Source organism: Ursus maritimus, unplaced genomic scaffold (assembly GCF_017311325.1).
Source record: "Ursus maritimus isolate PB19 unplaced genomic scaffold, ASM1731132v1 scaffold_6, whole genome shotgun sequence".
Classification (NCBI taxonomy): domain Eukaryota; kingdom Metazoa; phylum Chordata; class Mammalia; order Carnivora; family Ursidae; genus Ursus; species Ursus maritimus.
This window is the reverse complement of record NW_024426774.1, coordinates 20,033,616-20,055,595: the sequence shown is the minus strand read 5'-3', so window position 1 is coordinate 20,055,595 and position 21,980 is coordinate 20,033,616. Positions and strand designations below refer to the sequence as shown.

At 37.8% G+C, this 21,980-nt stretch overlaps 1 protein-coding gene across 1 annotated transcript in view; it reads right to left on the bottom strand.

Annotated features, from left to right (window-relative positions):
• The window catches only part of RAB10 (RAB10, member RAS oncogene family), an 82,824-nt gene that overhangs the window by 6,462 nt on the left and 54,382 nt on the right, over nucleotides 1-21,980 (bottom strand). Inside the window, exons 2-5 of the mRNA XM_008700354.2 lie at nucleotides 21,281-21,341; nucleotides 6,534-6,672; nucleotides 1,153-1,242; nucleotides 524-625 (exon numbers count right to left, since the gene is read on the bottom strand). Of these exons, the coding sequence (XP_008698576.1) occupies nucleotides 524-625; nucleotides 1,153-1,242; nucleotides 6,534-6,672; nucleotides 21,281-21,341 (392 nt within the window). The remainder of the gene's footprint in view (nucleotides 1-523; nucleotides 626-1,152; nucleotides 1,243-6,533; nucleotides 6,673-21,280; nucleotides 21,342-21,980) is intronic.

The following is a 21,980-nucleotide window of genomic DNA, read 5'->3' as shown; positions in this document are numbered from 1 at the left end:
CAATTTGTAAAATATCACAGATTGAAATGCCTGGCTAAATGAAATACAGGGATGGATTTATTGTATTTATTCACTATATAATATATACATGCTCTTTACTGGCACATCTGAGAAGTGACTATAGAGAGAGAAGAAAGCGATTCTGTAGCAGTAACTATTATCTTAAATTTTAAGAAATTATCTATGGAAATGCAAAGAATGTGTAAGAGAAGTGAGTCCAAAAGTAAACAGAAGAGCCACAAGACAGCAGACCAGACAAAAAGCTGAAAGAAGGTGCATGAACCTGGGGACCTGAGAGTCAGTGTGGGAGCTCAGAACAGTGTCACCGCTGACCAGAAGCTACAGATTTCTAATGGCTCATTGCTTCCCCCAGTTCCTACTTCACTTTAGAGGGCTAGATACTGGTGACAGGGGAACATTTAGGAACAATACCACCCAAACCTAATTTTCTGTATGTTAATCCAGGACTTCAAAGAAGAACTGTGACACAGGGCACCTTGGGAAGTAAAAAATAGGATCTTACCTTTCGAAGGATATCTTCAGCTAATGTGAGGAAAGCCTTTTCGATGTTTATATTTGCTTTTGCACTAGTCTCAAAAAATCTAATACCATGCTCCCTTGCAATCTAAAATAGAAGCAAAATGTCATCATAAAATTCAAGCACAGGGTCCCAACTGTTGACTTCAGCATTCTGGAGGAAATAATAATATTCTAAAGGCAGCAGTCCCTACTAGGTTATATAAAGCAAAGTATTTCAACGGGTCACGATTCAAATGACCAAGTTCTTTCAAAAAATAAAGAAAGAAAGAAAAATAATAAAAGAATCCTCTCCTCACTTCAGGAGTTTACTTCAAATACTCTAAGTGAGGTACTTACTTAAAGTCTTAAGTTAAAAAACTGAGGATCACTAATTTCTATTTTTCCCTCTTTGTAGTTTAAATACAGCTAAAAATACTACTACCAAAGGTTTAATTCTCCCATACCTATTAGATATGCACTGAAAAAATTCACTCAAATGATAAACCACTGTTTCCCCACAGCATTTATAAAACAATGTGAATAACTCAGCACACTCCACTATCATTACCAACAATCAAATGCAATACCATCTTCACCAAGAGCAGCGTATTAATTTCATTCAGAGCTTTTTACCTGTTCTCCTTTTCCTTTAGGTACAACTCTTTTATCATCCATATCACATTTGTTTCCTAGTAACATTCTTTCCACATCTTCATTGGCATGCTACAATGGAATGAAGATTTAATGTACACACTACCATGACTTACAGCTTAATATTCTCTAAAAATGACTTTATTTTTCTTAATTTTCATTGTCATTTTTATAATCTGAAGTTTTAAAGCAAGCACCCTGAAATCACCCCATGCTAAAAGCCTACACAAATTCGTAAATTACTTAGAGAAAGAAACAGAATTCCTAAAACATACCACTGTCAAATACTATTTTACCCCAGCTGGAGGCTGTCTAGTTTCTAGATATAGTCTCACCAAAACTGAAGATACAGGCAAAAGACCTGAAACTGAAATCTCTTATGTATAATCTAAATCCAAGTTGGATTATGATTTTAGATAATGAGTACTGCCCCATAGAAGCCTTACTTAAAAATTCTACAGAGCTCTTAATATCTCAAAAAGCTACACTGGTAGGGTACAAGAAGATCCCATGCAGAAAAATGAGTTAAAAACAAATATTTGCTCCACTGAAATCCTAACACCATTTGCACAAATAGAAAAACCTACCCCTAAAATTCGTATGTAATCTTGAGGGACCCTGAACAGCCAAAATAATCTTGAAAAAAAAGTACAAAGTTGGAAGATTCATACTTACTTCCTGATTTCAAAACTCACTACAAAGCTACAATAATCAAAATACTGTGCTACTAGCATAAAGATATATACATGAATAAACAGGATACAGAGCCAAGAAATAATCCCTTGCATGCATGATCAAATGACTTTCAACAAGAGTGCCAAGCCCATTCTATGGGGGAAAGAACAGTCTTTTCAAAAAATGGTGCTGGGGGGCGCCTGGGTAGCACAGTCGTCAAGCGTCTGCCTTCAGCTCAGGGCATGATCCTGGTGCTCGGGGATCGAGCCCCACATCAGGCTCCTCCGCTGTGAGCCTGCTTCTTCCTCTCCCACTCCCCCTGCTTGTGTTCCCTCTCTCGCTGGCTGTCTCTCTGTCAAATAAATAAAATAAAATCTTAAAAAAAAAAAAAAAAGAAAAGAAAAGAAAGAAAAAAAAATTAAGAAAACCAAATTAAAAAAAAATGGTGCTGGGCATAGCAGGTATCAATATGTGAAGGAATGAAGCTGGACCCTTAACTTACACCATACACAAAAATAAACTCAGTGGATCAAAGGCCTAAAGGTTAAGACCTGAAACTATAAAAACTTCTCCTTTTCCATTTCCACGAAAGAAAACACAGGAGAAAAATTTTATGACATTGGATTTGGCAATGGTGTCTTGGATATGACACCAAAAGTACAGGAAACAAAAGAAAAAATAGGCAAATTACACTTCATCAAAATTAAAAACTTTTAGGTGTCAAAGGTCACTATCAGAGTGAAAAGACAACCAACCCCTGGAGTAAGGAAAGTATTTGCAAATCATCTATCTTTGGCCCAACACTCCTTTCCCTGAATGTCTCCAGAGCCAAGGTAGTTAAGTTTTCTAAATAATAAAAGTAATTTGAGATTTGATTTGTCTTAAACTTGAATCAATCACTTTCTTTCCACTAGCCCTATCCTCTTCTGGGTAACTTTTACTCATTTCTTCAGATCTCAGCCTAAATGTCATTCCTCATAAAAAAGCCTGTTCGGCTATTCTGGTCCTGTGCCTGTACCTCCATATGAATTTTAAGATCAGCCTGTCAATTTCTGCCAGCCCCACCCCCACCCCCAAGACAGCAGCTGGGATTTTGATAGGATTACACTGAATCTGAAGATCACTTTGGCTAGTGCTGCCATCTTAACAATATGAAATCTTCCAAGTCATAAACATGGGGTGTCTTTCCAATTACATGGATCTTTATTTCTGTCCAACATTTTATGGTTATCAATATGTAAGTTTTGTACATCTTTGGTTAAATTTTTCAAAACTCGTTTTTCTTCTTTTTGATGCTACTATAAATGGAATTATATTCTTAATTTCATTTTTGGATTATTCACTGCTAGTGTATAGAAATACAACTGATTTTTGTATACTGATCTTGTGTCCTCCAAGCGTACTGAACTTGTTCATCAGTTCTAACAGTTTTATTTTTTGGTGTATGTTTCTTAGGATTTTCTTTCTTTCTTTTTTAAAGATTTTTATTTATTTGACAGGGTGCCTGGGTGGCTCAGATGGTTAAGCGTCTGCCTTAGGCTCGGGTCATGATCCTAGGGTCCTGGGATCGAGCTCCACATCGGGCCCCTTGCTCAGTGGGGAGTCTGCTTCTCCCTCTCCCTCTGTCTGCCATTCCCCCTGCTTATGCTCTCTCTGTAAATAAAAATCTTTAAAAAAAAAATAAAGATTTTGTTTATTTATTTGACAGAGAAAGCACAAGCAGGGGGAGCAGCAGGCAGTGAGAGGAAGAAGCAGACTCCCCACCGAGCAGGAAGCCCAATGTGGGGCTTGATCTCAGGACTCTGGGATCATGACTTGAGCCAAAGGCAGACGCTTAAGCTATTGAGCCACCCAGGCACCCTATCAAATAAATAAAATCTTAAAAAAAAAAAATTTATTGGGGGTGGTGGTACATAAGCAGGGAGAGAGGTGGGGGGGGCAGGGGAAAGCAGGCTCCCTGTGGAGCAGGAAGCTCAATGTGGGGCTCGATCCCAGGACCCCGTGATCATGACCTGAGCCATAGCCACATGCTTAACTGATTGAGCCATCCAGGCACCCCTCCTTAGGATTTTCTACATACAAAGTCTCATTATTTACAAATACAGTTTTCCCTCCCAGTCTGGGTTTCCCCCTTTTCTTTGCCTAATTGCCCTCGCTAGAACCTCCACTACAATTCTGAACAGTAGTGGTACGCTTCTCATTTTCTTGATCGTAGGGGCAGGTATGCTGTTAGCTGTGGGATTTTCACAGATGTCCTTTACTAGGCTACGGATTTTCTATTTCTAGTTTGTTGAGTATTTTTATCTTGAAAGGGTGTTGAATTTTGTCAAAAATTTTTTCTGCGTCTGTTGGTACGATCATATGGTTTTTGTCTTTATCAAGATGGTGCATTGCACAAGGCGTCTGGGTTAAGTGTCCGCCTTGGCTCGGGCTGTGATCTCAGGGTCCTGGGATCAAGCCCCTGGTCGGGCTTTCTACTCAGCAAGGAGTCTGCTTCTCCCTCTCCCCCTCCCCACTGCTCGTTCTCTCTCTCTGTCAAATAAAATCTTAAAAAAAAAAAAAAAAACACAAAAAGATGGTGTATTACACTGACTGATTTCTTATACTGAACCACCCTTGCATTCCTAGGTAAATTCCTCTTGATCATGATATATAATCCTTTTTTAAATGCCGTGGATCAATTCAGCTTTTTCTCATTTAGTTAAAGCTTTAATTTCTACAATAAATTGAAAATCAGGCAACACCAATCTCTTATATGTCAGAAAAACAGATTTTCTTTTTAATGACTGAGTTTTATGTATCTTAATTCTCATGTTGGGAAACTGAAGCCATCCGGCCTACAAAGTGTGTAAGGCTGTAATATAAATAAAAAACATATTTGGCCTTGGTGCCCTAGCACAGTACTCCTAATTTCCTGAGTGACAGAGGGTCTTTTGTTGTTCCTAACAGGGCCTTTTCTGCCTAAGTTTATGCTAATGAAGACCTGGGGCAGAGGGGTGGGTGGCCAACAGACCTTCACAATGGAAGCTGGTCACCAGAGGAACCAAACACGTGATTAATAAAGAACTGGAACTTTCAAGGGGCACTTGGGTGGCTCAGTCCATTAAGGGTCTGCCTTTAGCTCAGGTCATGATCTCCGGGTCCTGGGATCAAGCCCCATATCAGGCTCCCTGCTGAGCAGGGAGCCTGCTTCTCCCTGCTTCTGCTCTCTCTCTCTCTTCCCCTCTCAAATAAAAAATAAAAATAAAAAAGACTTGGAACTTGCAGCCACTCCCCTACCTCCCATGAGGTGAAGGGGGCTAGAGATTAAGTTTAATCACCAGAGGCACGGTTTAACTAGCCATACCTATGCAGTAAAACCTGAATCAATACTCTGAAACAATGAAGTGAGGGGACCTCTTCCAGGTTGGTGAACACATCAAAATGCCCAGAGGGTGACATGTTCAGAGATGGCATGGAAACTCTGTGTTCCCCAACCCCCATACCTTGCCTGTACATCTCTTCCATTTAGCTATTCCTGCACTGTGTCCTTTATAATAAAATTATAAATGTAAATAAAACACTTTCCTGAGTTTTAGGAGTCATCCTAGCCAATTACTGAACCCGAAAGTGGGTCCTGGGGAACCCCCAAATTTGTAGCCAAGTCAGACAGAACTGTGGGTAGCCAAGGGGACCCAGGACTTAACATTTGAAGGAAGGGCAGTCCATAAACTTGGGGAGTCCGACACTAAGGCTGGGCAGTTAGCATCAGAATAGGACTGAACTGTAGGACATCCAGTTCATGTCACCGAATACGGAAAACTGTTGTTGAAACAACAATGCACAGTCTCTTTACCAATTGTTCCTACTACACATGCTAGTTGTCTGAATCATAAAATAAAGGCTAAGATAATCCAAAATGGAGCCTTTCTTGTTTCAAAAATCTCTGTATTGTTAACTCATTATTAAATACTAACAGGCTTCTCTTTGAAGATTTATTGCAGGGATGGAAAAGTTAGTAATGAGCTGTCAGGACTGCTACCACTAAGATATCATTATCTTGCATCTAATACTGGCTTAACACTTGGTCTTCTAGCTGAAAGTGCTTTAAGGAGTTAGTCTTAAGGAAATTTAAGGCCCAAAAGGCTGCAATAAGACATGAAAAATAATTTCAGCAAGAAGCTACCTATACTGCAGAACAGAAATAGACCAGATTTGACACATATTTTACCTTCTAAAAATTGATATCTTCACATGTAATGAAATGGCACTATTTTCTTGGTTAGGTTTTTAACACATTACTACTCTATCTTTCAAAATGTCTAGAAGTGATATAGCATTTCTGTTGTTTTAAATTACTACTGAAAAATGTAGTAATTCATCATTTCAACAAAAATTCACGGAGAAAGAATTCATTTAGATAGAGAGAGGTGTGTAAAACCACTGGTAGATTCTACATGGGGCCATGCTATAAGATGGCTGTATAAAGTTTTTGCCTAAGTTAGTAATTCCCTTGGATGCGGTTCTGGATAGGCTTACCCAAAAATTTGAGAGAAAGGTAAGCAAAATATAACATTAACCTTTAAGAAGTAGAAATAACTCAATAATAATGATAGTACATTATATCCTAAACATCATTTAGAATTGTTTATTCTTAAGTAAACACAAAAATGCGGCTTTATTAGAGTTACACAATGTCTAGGTCTTACCTCATCTATGTTTCTAAGCCATTTGCTGATGTTTTCAAAACTTTTACCATTGGTGATGTCATATACTAGCATGATACCCATTGCTCCTCTGTAGTAGGAGGTTGTGATGGTGTGAAATCGTTCCTGGCCTGCCGTATCCCTGAAATAAACAGCAATAATTTGTGTTGAGCACTATGATATTACAACATTCTAGATAAAGGAAGGGCAAAACAGTAGAATGGTTTGGTAAGATCAACATTAAATCCACTATACGCTACAAAGCAAAACAGTACCACCACTCATTTAATTCTTAAATGGCAAATAACTATGGTTTATTCATAAGAACATATATACACATATACGCAACTATTTTTATTCAAAGGAAATTCATGACCTACCTACAGTGGATGAAAACCTGAAGGGAAAACCATAGAAAAATGACACGTAAAACTCTTGGAAGTTATTTTAAAATGAACACCAGCAAGTATGATAAAAACTCTTGAAATTCCATTTTATTCAGTGATCTAGTTCCATAGCGTAACACAAAAGCATATGGAATGTTTAGAACATTAGATTAAACCGTAGTACAGCCACATTTATCTTTAGGATCATTTACAAAATGTTGTAAAGATAACCTCATTTTTACGTAACAAGATGGAAATACACAAATAATATTTTTCAATTCCTTCATGCCAAAGATCGGAGATACGTATTTTGCTCCTGTAATTACCCCCCTTGTTTGCATCACCAATATCTTCCTTTTATGGATCATTCTCATCAGCATACATACATGTTTCAGTATCCCCTTTTCTAAAAAAGCAAAATTAAAACAAAAAAACACTCTCAACCCTACATTCCTCCAACTAACACCACATTTTCTGTTCCCCTCCCCAGCAAACTTTCTTTTTTAACGTTTAAAATAATTATAGCCTCACAGGAAGTTACAAAAATAGTACAAAGTCTTGTGTATCCTCACCCAGCTCTCCTCCAATGGTAACATATTACACCACAGTACAAAAGCAAAACCAGGAAATTTACATTGGTACAATCAAAAGACCTTAAAGTTCACTTTTTTTAAAAAACATACACTCATATGTGTGTGTGGGTGCACATGCACGCATGTATGTAGTTCTCTACAATTTTTTCAGATGTACAGATTTGTGTAATCACCACCACAAACACGATAGAAAAATGTTGCATCACTCCTCCATCTCCTTTAGTCCCTATACTCCGGCCAATAAACTGTTGTCTATATCTATGATTTTGTCATTTCCAGAATGCTATATAAATGGAATCATGCTATATACAACCTTTTGAAATGATCGTTTTCACATTTTCCACCATGATCTCCTTGAGATCCATCAAAGTTGCTGCACGTATACTAGTCTGTTCCATTTTATTGCTGAATAGTATTCCATTGTATGGACATACCACTTTTAACTACTCACCCATGGAAGGACATTGGGTTGTGTCCAGTTTTGGCCATTACAAATAAAGTTGCTATGAATACTTATGCACAAGTTCCTGTGTGTACAGAAGTTTTCATTTCTTCGGGATGAATACCCAGGAATGTTACTGCTGAGCCATATGATATGTTTACATTTATAAGAAACTACAAAACTTTTCTAGAGTGGCTATACCACTTTACACTCCAAGCAGCAATGTAACAGATCCAGTTTCTCTGCATCCATCAGCATTTGGTGTTGTCACTATTTTTTATTTTAATCTAATAAATAAGGCATGTAATGATACCTCATCATCATTTAAATTTGTATTTCTCTATGGCTAATGATGGTGAACATTTTTCATGTAATTATTTGCCATCCATATATCCTCTCTGGTAAAATGGCTGTTCTTGTCTTCTATCCATTTTCTAACTGGATTGTTTGCTGTCTTTTTTTTTTTTTAAACACTGCTACATGTTGAGAGTTCTGTACCTAGTTTTCAATTCTCTTGACAAAGTCTTTTGTAGAGTGAAAGTTTTAAATATTGAAATCCAATTTATTGATTTTTTTAAGAATCTTTTATGGATCATGGTTTTAGCGTTATAGCTAAGAACTCTTCACCTAGTCTTAGGTCCCAAAGATTTTCTATGTTTTCTTCTAAAAGTTTTTGGTTTTACATTTTATATTTAAATTGTCGATACAGGGGTGCTTGGGTGGCTCAGCCAGTTAAGCATCTGCCTTCGGCTCAGGTCATTACCCCGAGGTCCTGGGATTAAGCCCCACATCAGGCTCCCTGCTCAGCAGGAAGTCTGCTTCTCCCTCTCCTCTGCCTGCTGCTCCCCCTGCTTGGGCTTTCTCTGTCAAATAAATAAAATCTTTTAAAAATAATGGTACATTTTGAGTTAATTTTTGTACAGGGTGTGAATTTTAAGTAGAGGTTCATATTTTTACATATGGATGTCCAACTACTCTAGCACCATTTGTTGAAAATGTTGAGGAAATAGCCTTTCTTTGTTGAATTGCTTTTGTACCTTTGACAAAAATCAATTGACCATGACCCAGTCTATTTCTGAGTTTTTCTTTCTGTTCCAATGACCTATGTGTTTATGCCTCCGCCCATACCATACTGTCTTGATTACTGTAGCTAAATAAAGTCTTAAACCCAGATAGATTCCTCCCACTTATTTTTGTCAGAGTTGTTTTAGCTAACCTAGACTTTGCATATAAGTTGTTGTTGTTTTTTAACTAGGCTCCATGCCCAGTGAGGAGCCCAATGTGGGACCCAATGGGGGGCTTGAACTCACAACCCTCAGATCAAGACCCGAGCTGAGATGGAGTCAGATGCCTAACCGACTGGGCCACCCAGGCAACCCTCCATATAAATTTTAAAACCAGCTTGTCTATGTCTACAAAAAAATCTCCCCAGCAAACTTTTTAAAAGAGATCTCTAATTTCTGTCTTCCCAAATTCATTTCTCAACCAATTCTAATCTGACTACTACTACTACTATTCTACCAAGACTGCTCTTCTTCAAAAGGTCTCCAAAAACCTCTGATAGCTAAATCCAGGATTTAGTTCCTCTTTTTTTTTTTTAAGATTTTATTTATTTCTTTGATAGAGAGAGAGAGGCAGAGAGAGAGGGAACACAAGCAGGGGGAGTGGGAGAGTGGAAGCAGGTTTCCCACTGAGCAGGGAGCCCAATGTGGGGCTCGATCCCAGAATGCTGGGATCATGACCTGAGCCGAAGGCAGACGCTTAACGACTGAGCTACCCAGGCGCCCCAGGATTTAGTTCCTTTTTATATATTTAAATCATTCATCAGGATACCATAAAATTGTCCACCTTCTCTTCTTGAAACATTTTATTCTCATGGCTTTTCTGACACCACGTGTTTCTGCTCTTAGTTGATGGCACTGACTGCTCATTCTCAGTAACTTTTGCTGGCATTCTAACATTCAGAGATACAGGAACTAACATTCTCTACATAGTAGCCAGAGTGATCTTCTTTAAATCTGATTATACCATTTTCTGCTTAAACGTCCAATAGCTTCAGTGAGGAAAGAATAGGTTTTTCAACAAATGGTGCTATAACAACTGGTTATCTCCATGCAAAAGAATGAAGTTGGACCCCTACCTTATACCATATATGAAAATTAATTTGAAACAGATCTAAGACCTGACATTAAAACTATAAAATTCTTTTTTTTTTAAAGATTTTATTTATTATTTATTTATTTGACAGAGAGAGAGAGCCAGCGAGAGAGGGAACACAAGCAGGGGGAGTGGGAGAGAAAGAAGCAGGCTCCCAGCAGAGGAGCCCGATGTGGGGCTCGATCCTGTAACGCCGGAATCACGCCCTGAGCCGAAGGCAGACGCTTAACCGCTGTGCCACCCAGGCGCCCCTAAAACTATAAAACTCTTAGAAGAAAATATGAGGAAGATGCTCAACATCATTAGTCATTAGGGAACTGTAAATCAAAATCACTTCATACACCCTAAGATAGCTATAATCAAAAAAGCAAATAAAGGATGTAGAGAAATTGGAACCCTCATACATTGTTTGTATAAATGTAAACTGATGCTGCCACTGTGGAAAATAGTCTCACAGTTCTTCAAAATGTTAAACATACAGCTACCATATGATCCTGCAATTCTACTTCTTGGTATACAATCAAGAGAAATGAAAACATATGCCCACATAAAGACTCATACATGAATATTCATAACAACATTATTCATAATAGCCAAAAAGTTGAAACAACCTAAATGCCCATCAACTCATCAATGAATGGATAAATAAAATGTGGTATAGTCATATAATGGAATATTACTCAGCCGTAAGACAGAAATAAGTACTGGTATCTGCTACAACATGGGTGAGCCTTGATAACATTACGTGAAAGAAATCAGACACAAAGGATCAAATAATGTAGAATTCCACTTATATGAAATGTCCAGAATAGGAAAATCTACACAGGCATAAAGTATATTAGTGGCTGCCCTGGCTTAGGGGTTTGGTCAGGATGGAGAGTGGCTGCTGAAGAGTACAGTTTCAAAAAAAAGAGTATGGAGTTTCTTTTTGGGAATATAAACATGTTCTAAAATTGTGATGATGGTGAATATATACCTTGTAAATACACTAAAAAGCTAATTTTATACTTCAAATGGGTGAATTATGGTATATGAATTATGTCTCATCTCCATAAAGACATCACAAAACAGAAAAGATTACTAGGCTTAAAAAACAAAATTTCCAATTCATTATAACCAGAACCAGTTCCAAAATCCTTAAGGTTTACAAGTATTACAGGACTTGTTCTTTTCTCCACCCCCCAAATTCTGAGGGACTCCTTTCCTTAACAACTAGAGTCACGTTTTTGTTGCTGCTGCTGTTGTTTTTAACGTCCCCAAATTCACAAGCTTGTTTTCCACTTGACAGCCTCTGCACTAGCTGTTCCCACAGCCTGCCTGTACATGATTGGCTCCTCATGTTCACATTTTAACCATCACGTTAACAATGAAGCCTTCTCTGACCACGCAATTTAAATAGTCATCCAGTCTCTCTCCATTCCATATCCCTACTTAACTTCTCTGTGTAACACTTATTACAGATTTATTTTCCTGTTTGTCTCCCATGTCCTCTAAAATGAAAGTTCCATCAGAGATCTGTCGGTCATGTTCATTACAGAATCCATGCTATCTACACCTGGCGAATAAGCATTCAAATGTTAATGAGTCGGTATTTCAGAAGATTACCTTGCAGATTCTGTATTATTTTACATATGAAGCTGCATGATCCTTAAAAACATATTTTAAAAATGCTTATACACCTAAAAATATATGTAGCCAGAGATATAACAGAACTACCAATACATGAATATTCTTTACAGTCAATCCTGGTGTACAATTACCATGTTCATACATCTGCCCTCTATCCATCTATCCATCAACTCAAATACTGTGTGCTAGGCATTCTACAAGAACGCGCACAGAACATGGGTTTGGAGTCAGATCCAAGTTTATCCTCAGATTCCAACCCTTCCAGGTGGGTGAACTTGAAGGTACACAACCACTCTGAATCTTTGTTTTTTCATTCACAGCCAGAAGAAATAACTAAAGTAAAATTCTGTAATTTATTTGTGTGTGGTATAAATGAGCCCAATCTGTAGTATAAGAATATGCAAAGATGTAATAATGTCATTTTGAGATTCAAAATTTGTGTTTTCAAGATGTCGTAGGTCAAAACCATCTCTGCACATGTTCAAGTTAGTACCTGTCTGTGGTTAAGCTGTACTCAAAGCTGGTTCACAAGGAAATCCCTGGCTTTGCCTGAAGCCTATTTCTGAATAAATGTAAAATAAAATGATTTTTTATTTAGCCAAGTTAAAGACGACCTAGCTGGATTTTTCAACTTTTGTAAGAGAATTTCAGCCCTGTCACTTGCCCATCTCGTATCAAAGTATATGGATCTGCCCTTTAAAATAATGTAAAATCCCATTTATTCATTCTGCAACTATTTATTGAACTGTAAACAGGAAAAAAGTTCTGCCTTAATGAAGTTTTTATATGCTACTGGGGGTAGACAACCAAATAAATCATAATTTCTAGAACTGTACATCTTCAGAGGGTGAAAAGTACCAAGAACACAAAAAGTAGAGAGACTTGGGGCTGATGTCGGGGACGGTGCAACAAGTAAAATTTTAAACAGGGTGGTGAGGGAAGGCCTCAGTGAGAAGGTAAAGGGAATAAGGAAGTACCTGGGGGTAACAATGTTCCAAGAAGAGGTAAGAGCAAGTACCACGGTCCTGACCCATGGTTGAGGAATAATAAGGAGGTCAATAGGACTTCAGCTTTTCCTGAGATGAGAAGTCTATTGAAGGGTTTTACAAAAAGAAGTAACTTAACCTGAGTTTAAAAAGAATCATTCTATTTACTGTGTTGGAAATGGGTGTGTATGGAGAAGCAGAGTCAGGCGGTAATGTAATACCAACAAACTGCCAACAGAGCTGTCATTTAAGAAAAACCATCTAAGACACATGCTATCAATTCTCCCAAGTTGTATCTAACTTAAATCGAGTTAGATCAGTAAATGCTACATACACAGGCACACATACATATTTCTATCTGTATATTTATTTACATTCTTAGAACACAATTTTTATCATCATTACCTTTAATATATTAATTAAAAATCACAAGAAGGAGCTTTATGAAAATGTATTCTGTATTTGTTATGATGTTTTCTCCCCCATTCTTTACATTAATTCTGAAAAGAGTAATGTAATCTATTGTTGGTAGCCCCCCTTCTCAGTCCTTTTTATACCTTTGCCCCTAAAGAAATTTCTAGGTAAGTTTTACAAATTAAGCATAAGTTGTTCTTCAGAGATAGTGTATTTACATCTTCCATTTTCCTCAATTCTGAATTGTTTTATCTTTTATTAATCTTATCTATTTAGTCACAAAGTATCTATAATCACGTGTAACTTATGATTTCATGAAAGAACAACAAAAATTCTGTCTCATCACGGTAGAAATAGTTTAGTTCTTTTCTAAATTGGTAAAAAGTATAAATCAACTAATAATTCCATACCCCTAGAAAGGGGTTAAAGTTTCCTAGCTAAAACCCAGGATGGGAAAGTATTTACTGAAGACAAAGAGTGTATAGCAGCCGGGCTTCCAGAAGTGCCTACTGGCTATATATGGGAGGCACAGAAAACTTTTACTTCATTTTTTGTCATTAGTAATAATAACTTAAAGAGATCTTCCACAGCATTTCACTATGAACGACGACTCCCAACACCGTCTAGCAAGGATATGCGTTCTTCTTCCCCATTCATTCACATTACAAAATTAGCAAATTATATACCTATATCGGTGTCAAATCTATGACTAAATTCTCTACTAACAAAGAATACACTGCAAAAGAAACCACTTAAATTTAAATCAACAGCACTTAGGTTTTATAATACTGATTAGAAATGAAATGTTAATATAAAAGATACTGAAATATTAATGGCCCCTCTGAAACGAAGGTAATCACTAGATTCAGAGTTAAGTTTCTGTTTTGATCCATGACATTCTATTCCATCTCTTCTTTTAGTCTCGTCCATCTTCCAAAATCTCTTACACCCAGCTACCTTCCTTCTATTTATATGCTTCCCCTGCTAAGGGTTTTAAACGCTTTCTACATCCCATTTTCATTTACACAGGTCATACATTTAAACCTTCCAACATGACTGTATCCACCCCACAAGATGATCTGGCTCCTTGACTCCTTGATCTCAAATTACCCTTTTCCTGAGTCCTGCCTAGATACTTCTATCAGCCCCTACCAATTGTTAAGGCAATCAACCATTTATCATGAACCAGAAACAGAATTCTTGCTCAATATCTCTAAGCTAATTGATGATCCTTTGCCCAGGGCTAAAAATAGCCACAGCTGCTTATTCATTGCCCAAATTATTTTTAGGTTTGCATGCACATACACACCCAAGATTAAAGACAGCAGGTTGACCCCAATAGGCAAAACCAGGTATTAAGTATCCGAAGAGCAATTAAACACTTTATGTACTCACAATATATTTCTATGTACCATAATACAGATTTTAAGCCTGTTTCAATATCACTCAACTCGGTTTTCCTTTCTTCTAATTTTTTTCTTCTCAGCCTACGTTTAAGGTTTCTGAAATTACAACCCAGTAGCAACAAACTTTCCTTACATAAAATAATAGACACACAGCTAAGAGAATGTTGTGAAATCCTATTTTTTTCCCACTGATATATTATAAAAGGAGTGATATGTTCCTAGGAACTAAAATAGCTCATTTCCTTACTTGTTAGTCCCACATGCAGGGTCAAGGAAGCTGTGTGCTCTGGCTGCTATTATGACAGCTATTTTTAGTCTGGGCACTGACAGCACTAGAGCAGGCCAGAGACAACATCAATGTTCTCTGCAAAGCAGAGACCCCAAATTTTCTAACTCTGTGTTTTTGATAACATAATGACGTTATTTCTTACTTTATAAATTAGGATGTCAAATTTTGCACTGGGGTGTTTTGTGTGTGTGTGTGTGTGTGTGTGTGTGTGTGTTTTTAAGATTTTATTTTTAAGTAATCTCTACACCCAACGTGGGGCCTAAACTTATAACCTGGAGATCAAGAGTCACACACTCCACCCGACTGAGCCAGCCAGGGGTCCTACACTGAGTTTTAACAAGACCTGGATTTCCTCAGAGATATGCAATTTCTCTACTTCAAAATATCATTAGTTTTAACTATGCTTATCTTCATTTAAAAAAAAAAAAGAAGTCTGAAACCTGCTCTTGCAGAGCTTATATTCCAGTGGCGAAAGGAACGAGCAAATAAACAAACAAATATATGATCCCAAACTGTGATCAATGCTAACAAGGTAAACAGGATAGAGTGACGAAGAATGGGGTAAGGGGAAAGGAAGACATAATCTAGATAGGATGAGGAGGGAGGTCCCTGACACTTATGGTGAGTGAGAAGTATGAACAGAAATCACCAAACAAGGTCATTTAGTCAACAAATATTTGAGCATCTGTATTTGCCAGGTTCTGTTCTATGTGGTCATTATAATAACCACATATCAGACAGATAGGATCCCCAGCCTAAAAAGGGGAGGAATAATAGACATTTTTTAAAAATATGGTAATTTTATGTTTTTTAAATGTATTTATTTAATAGAGATAGAGAGAAAGAGCATGTGGGGCTCAATCCCACAACCCTGAGATCATGACCTGAACAGAAATCAAGAGCTGGATGCTCAACCGACTGAGCCACTCAGGCGCCCCAAAAATATGGTAACTTTAGATACTAAAAAATACTATGATAAAGATCAACTAGGATAAATGTGACAGTGCCTGAAGGACTGGGCTGCTTTAGCTTGAAATCATGCAAGGCCTCCCTCAGAGGATAATGTGGAACTAAGATCCAAATGAGAAGGCAGCAGGATAAAGATCTGATGAAAAGCATTCCAAGTGGAATAACAGTTGAAGTACAAAGGCCCTGAGATGGGAGCATGCTTGGCATGCTCAAGGGAGAGAAAATGGCCACACCGACTGGAGCAAAACTGGTGAGAGATGAGGTCAGAAGGGGTAGTAGCCACAACCTGACATTTTCAAATTTCATTTCTGATGAAATGGGAAGCTTCTGGAATGAAGTGGTACTTCAGAATGTTCAGTCTAGCCACAGTTGGGGGTGAGGGGGGTGGGGGTGTTTGAGGGAGGTCTATAGAGCATGTACAAAGGTCCCAAATTGGAAAAGAGCTTGCCATGTTCACGAAATTGAAAGATCAGCTGCACAAGAGACCACAAAATGAGGTTGAAGCCATTCTGTTAACTGTGGTAAGGAATCTGGATTTGGAATTTGGACTTTCATTTGAAATGCAATGGAATTCAAATGGCTATGAATGGGGAAGGAATGACATCTATACTTGATTTATATTTGAAAAAAGATTACTCTGGCTGTTATGTGGAAAAAGGCAAAAAGGAAGAAGGCACAAAGGGAAATAAGGACCTGTTAGGATATTAAGAACCTGCCTACTGCAGTGGCTCAAAGAAGCAGTACTGGTGGCTTGGACTGGGGTAACAAAGGAGACAGCCAATTGTATATGGATTCTAGACATAGAAGATGAATCAACAGGGCTTACCAAAGAGGATGTTGGGATTAGGGGACTGGGAAGAATCAAAGATGACTCCCCAAGAATCTGGCACCTTACGTAGGTAAATGGTTAATTCCTCTACAATGTGTGACTATTGATTTCTGGTTGACTGTGCTGATGTTAAATCTGCTGCTGGCTGGGGTGCCTGGGTAGCACAGCTGGTTAAGTAGCTGCCTTTGGCTCAGGTCATGATCCCAGGGTCCTGGGATCGAGTCCCACATCAGGCTCCCTGCTCAGTGGGGAATCTGCTTCTCCCCTGCTTGTGCTCTCTTGCTCATGCTCTCTCTCTCACATAAATAAATAAAATCTCTAAAAAAAAATTTTGCTGCTGGTACAAAATACAGATGCCAACAGTAACAAACATTTCTGATCAACTGCCCTTAAAAACAAAACAAGAAAAGGCAAACTCGAAGTAACTCACTATGGTTTTTTTCCTGGTAGGACCTGCAACACTATGGAAAATGTAGACAGATCCTGAAATGGAAACTTATAGAGATCTAGAATTTAAAAAGCCACAGCTGCTTCTCTATCAGCCAAACAGGCTAATTTTAGGCCTACACACGTGCCTTGGCCAGGGTGAGACCCATCTCCACACCTATGCAACAGATAGCCTATAAGACCCTTGGAAAAAAGACAAGAAGTGAAGATCATTCAAGTAAAGAAAAATAACACGAATCTTTAGCACAGACTGAAGAAAAGTTTCTCAAATCAATATTCAATCACAGAATGGAATTTTTCATGCTGAAACAAGAATCTGAATATATTCATTCAAACTAGAGACAGATTTAAAAGAAAAAATCACTATGCTTTTTTAGTAGCACCTGGAAGAAAAACATTTAAAGTTGAGTAAGGATAGCGTTTTGAATTATGAGTAATGGGTTTTTCATGCTAAAAGCCTTCTTCAATTATGAGAATTGGGTTTTTGATGCTAAAAGCCTTCTCAAGTTGGAGATGCATGGTCTCCTTCTCCCTGGACTGTTAGCATGCAAACTTTCAAAAGCAAAGAAAGAAAATCAGCTAGCACAATGCTAACCTCTTAAAAACTATCAACTGCAAATTTTCACCACTCATTCCTAATCTTTATAGGAAATGGGTATTTCAAATTAAAAGCAGTCTTATATATGAAAATATAGACTAAATGAAATTTTCCTTCTCAAGTGTTTTTACCCAAAAGACGTTATATATTTTTAAAGATTTTATTTATTTATGTGACAGAGAGACAGCCAGCGAGAGAGGGAACACAGCAGGGGAGTGGGAGAGGAAGAAGCAAGCTCCCAGCGGAGGAGCCCGATGTGGGACTCGATCCCGGAACGCCAGGATCACGCCCTGAGCCGAAGGCAGATGCTTAACGACTGCGCTACCCAGGCGCCCCCAAAAGAGGTTATATTAATAATGTCTAAAACTCAAATTCTAAATTAGAAATGTTACCATTTCTGTGCTATACTTGAGATTTATAGGTACAGTTGAGATCTTTTCTAGATTAATCCTGAGGGCCACACCGGAGGACTTACTGTTGCAAAAGAACATCTTCTGGAAAGGCTCTCTTTTTCAAAAACAAGTGTTAGTTGTTACTATTTACCTCTAGAAGCTACAGAAACTAAAATGAGAGGGAGAAAAAATACTTAAAGCCACAGGACAAGGAACAGAAGGGAAAGTTTGTGGGGTGCCTGGGTGGCTCAGCGGGTTAAGTGTCTGACTCTTAATTCTGGCTCAGGTCATGATCTCAGGGTTGTGAGATCAAGCCCCAGGTGAGGCTCACACACCGGGCATGGAGCCTGCTTAAGATTTTCTCTCTCCCTCTCTCTTAAAAAAAGGGGGGGGGGAGTTTGTGGAAGTCAGTGTAGAGGAGGAAGAATAGGACAAATTTAGTAGGGAGAAGGTTTTATGTATTATATAAAGAAAAATATATCTTAAAAAATAGTTTTTTGCACTTTTGTTTTTGCTGTATACATTCACATGTAAATGTACATGTAAACTGAGTCAGAGTCACAATGTAAAACGTATCTCTTACCATGAAAAAGGCTTGAACATTATTGGTTTAAAGTGTGCACAGAGGGGATGCAGTTGAGAGGAAAGCCAATCAGTGTGGCAGAGCCCATAGGGCCAATGCTGGGATAAGGCATGGGGCTAAAAAAGGTCAGGGAGGAGAGTTGGTTGAAATTCAGAATAAATAATTGACATCCATTCCCTTGAGATTAGCCTATAATTATAATGAAACAGAGTATAAGGCACAGTTCATTTGCTGAGTTACTTCCCAGTTAAAGTAAGGAAAAAAATCAATGATCACCAAGTGGACTGTGCTTCAAAAGGAATCATTAAATTTAGGAAATACTTTAAAATGTCTGCATTTTATTTAAATTTGTATTAAATTTTAAAGACATTATAAAGATTATACCTCTAAGTACATGGTCAGGTAATGACATTCTGGTTAAACATATCCTACTCTTCTAATTATTAGCTCTGTTTGGCACCTGGGTGGCTCAGTCAGTTAAGCGCCCAACTCTTAATTTCAGCTCAGGTCCTAATCTCAGGGTTGTGAGATTGAGCCCCGTGTTGGGCTCTGCACTGGGCATGGAGTCTGCTTAAGATTCTCTCTTGGAGCTCCTGGGTGGCTCAGTCAGTTAAACATCTGCCTTTGGCTCAGGTCGTGATCCTGGGGTCCTGCAGATCAAGCCCTGTGTCGGGCTCCCTGCTCAGTGGGGAGTCTGCTTCTCCCTCTCCCTCTGACCCTCCTCCCTGCTTGCACTCTCTCTCAAGTAAATAAATAAAATCTTAAAAACAAAAAATTCTCTCTCCCCCTGCCTCTCTCCAACCCCCATGCTCATGTGCACTCTAAAATAGTAATATCAATATTAATAAATTATTATTATTAATATTAATAGCAACTCTCTTTCGAAGGGAATAACTTTTTGAAACTGTCTTTGGATTCTGGGACAGTGTTCTCTCCTAATTCTCTAACTTTCTCCTCTGCAGTCTCCTTTGCTAACTTCTGCCTCCACTCATATCATAAAATAAGATGTTATTATTCTTAGGGTTCTAGCCTCTTAATGGATGATCGCCAAATAATAGTAGCTATGTTTTATTAAACATTAATTACGTATCACACATGGCTCTTAGTGCTTTACATGTACCACTCATTCTTATAACCACTTTATGACAGGTCCTTTTACGGTGAAACCCGAGATAACAATGAATTCAAATTTAGCACAATTACCGACTGGTAATGAAAAAAATGACAGGACTGGAAAGAGCAGCAAAATCAACTGTCAAACTGCACTACTTATAGGAAGCAGTATAGTAATTAACAGTGTTACTCTCACCTCTACAGTCTGAGCATGTAATGCATCCCTGCTCTGCCATTTACATGCTGAAGATCTTAGTTATTTCAAAATGCATCCATTTCATTATCTATAAAACAGGGATAATCCAGAGAAAGGAAAATATACACCTACACAGAGATTTATAGCAGCTTTATGTGAATGACCAAGTCGTGATGTATCTTAACTACTCAGCAATAAAAAGTAATGAACTTACTAATACACATAAAAATCAGTGATAATTTTCAAAATAATTACACTGAAAGAAGCCAGCCCAAAGCCTCCCCCACCCGGCCCCCCAGAAAAGACGAAAGAAAAGAAGACACTATATGATTGTATTTATATACAGTACTAGAAAATGGAAACTAGTCTACAGTGACAGAAAGCAGAAGAATGGTTGCTTGGGGACAAGAAATAGGAAGGAAGGACAGATTACAAAGAGGCTTCAAGGGTGGATATGTTCATTATCTTGACTGCGGTGATGGTTTCACAGATTTATATATATGTCAAAACTCACCAAACTGTACACTTTAGTTATATCTCAACAAGGCTGTTAAAAAAAGGGAATAACAAATCTCACAGGGTTCTTCTGAGTATTTAATAGGTTAATATATATATAAAACACTTAATATTTACTATAAAATACTCTATTCTAATTTTAAAGTTTATGATTCATACTTGAATACAAATTTAAAGAATTTCATTTTACTTCTATGGGTCAAATGCTATATAAACTAATAAAAATAATGCCTATATAAAAAGTCATAAACACATTAAAGGAAACAAATATTTTAGCTTAAAACTCTCAAAGCAATGAACTAATTTTTTATATTGAGTGTGTGTGAGCAAAGTATGGTGCTAAAGGCTCTACATAGATTATTTCATGTAATCCTTAGAACAATCTTTTGAGGTAAGTGGTATTATCTCTATTTTACAAATGAAGATACAACAGCCTCACAGTGTTATGTAACTTGCTCAAGTTCATAGAATAAGTGGAAAAGGTAAAACACTCAGCCAGATCTCATGGACTGAAAATAAATAAAGTCCATGTCAATTATTTATTTATTTTTAAAGTAATCTCTCCATCCAACATGGCACTCAAACTCCCAACCCCGAAACCAAGAGTCACATGCTCTACCAAGTGAGCTGTCAGGTGCTCCATGTCCATAATTTTTTTACTTCATTGAAAGAAGGTGACCTGACTGCTGGCTTTACAAAGGAAAGTCTCACAGAATCTAAACAGGTGACAAGGAAGGATTTCACTGCCAAACCTTCAGGAACTTGGCAATCTACTATATTAAGTAGGTAAATCAGCATCACTTACCATATCTGTAGCTTGATCTTCTTCCCTTGCAATTCAACTGTTTTGATCTTAAAGTCTATTCCTACAACACAGAAAAAAAAAAAAGGTAAATTGTATCTATGGCTCTGAACTTAGCTCTCCTAAAATTAACTGGAGTAAAAATAAAAACACATTTTTATTTTAATTTAATTTAATTTATTTATTTGACAGAGAGAGAGAGACAGCGAGAGAAAGAACACATGCAGGGGGAGTGGGAGAGGAAGAAGCAGGCTCCCTACTAAGCAGGGAGGCCCACGCAGGGCTTGATCCCAGGACCCTTGGATCATGACCTGAGCTGAAGGCAGATGCTTAACAACTGAGCCACCCAGGCACCCTAAAAACACACTTTTAAAATGTGTGTGTGTTTGGCTCTTGATACTAAGTATGCAAATTCTGAGCAAATTATCCAATTTTAATCTTGAGTAATAGAAGATCCAACATGGCAGAAGAAACAGCTCTATAGAAAGAGTTTTTACAATTAGGAAATGAAAAGGTAAACTTTAAAGTATCTAAAATTTCCTTTTTAGGTAGGCTCTACACCCAATATGGGGCTTGAACTCATGACCCCCAAATCAAGAGTCGCATGCTCTACCAACTGAGCCGGCTAGGCACCCCTAAAATGTCTAGTATTTTAATGCAAAAGAATAAAACTATGTTTCCTAGTAGGAAAAAAAAAATACAG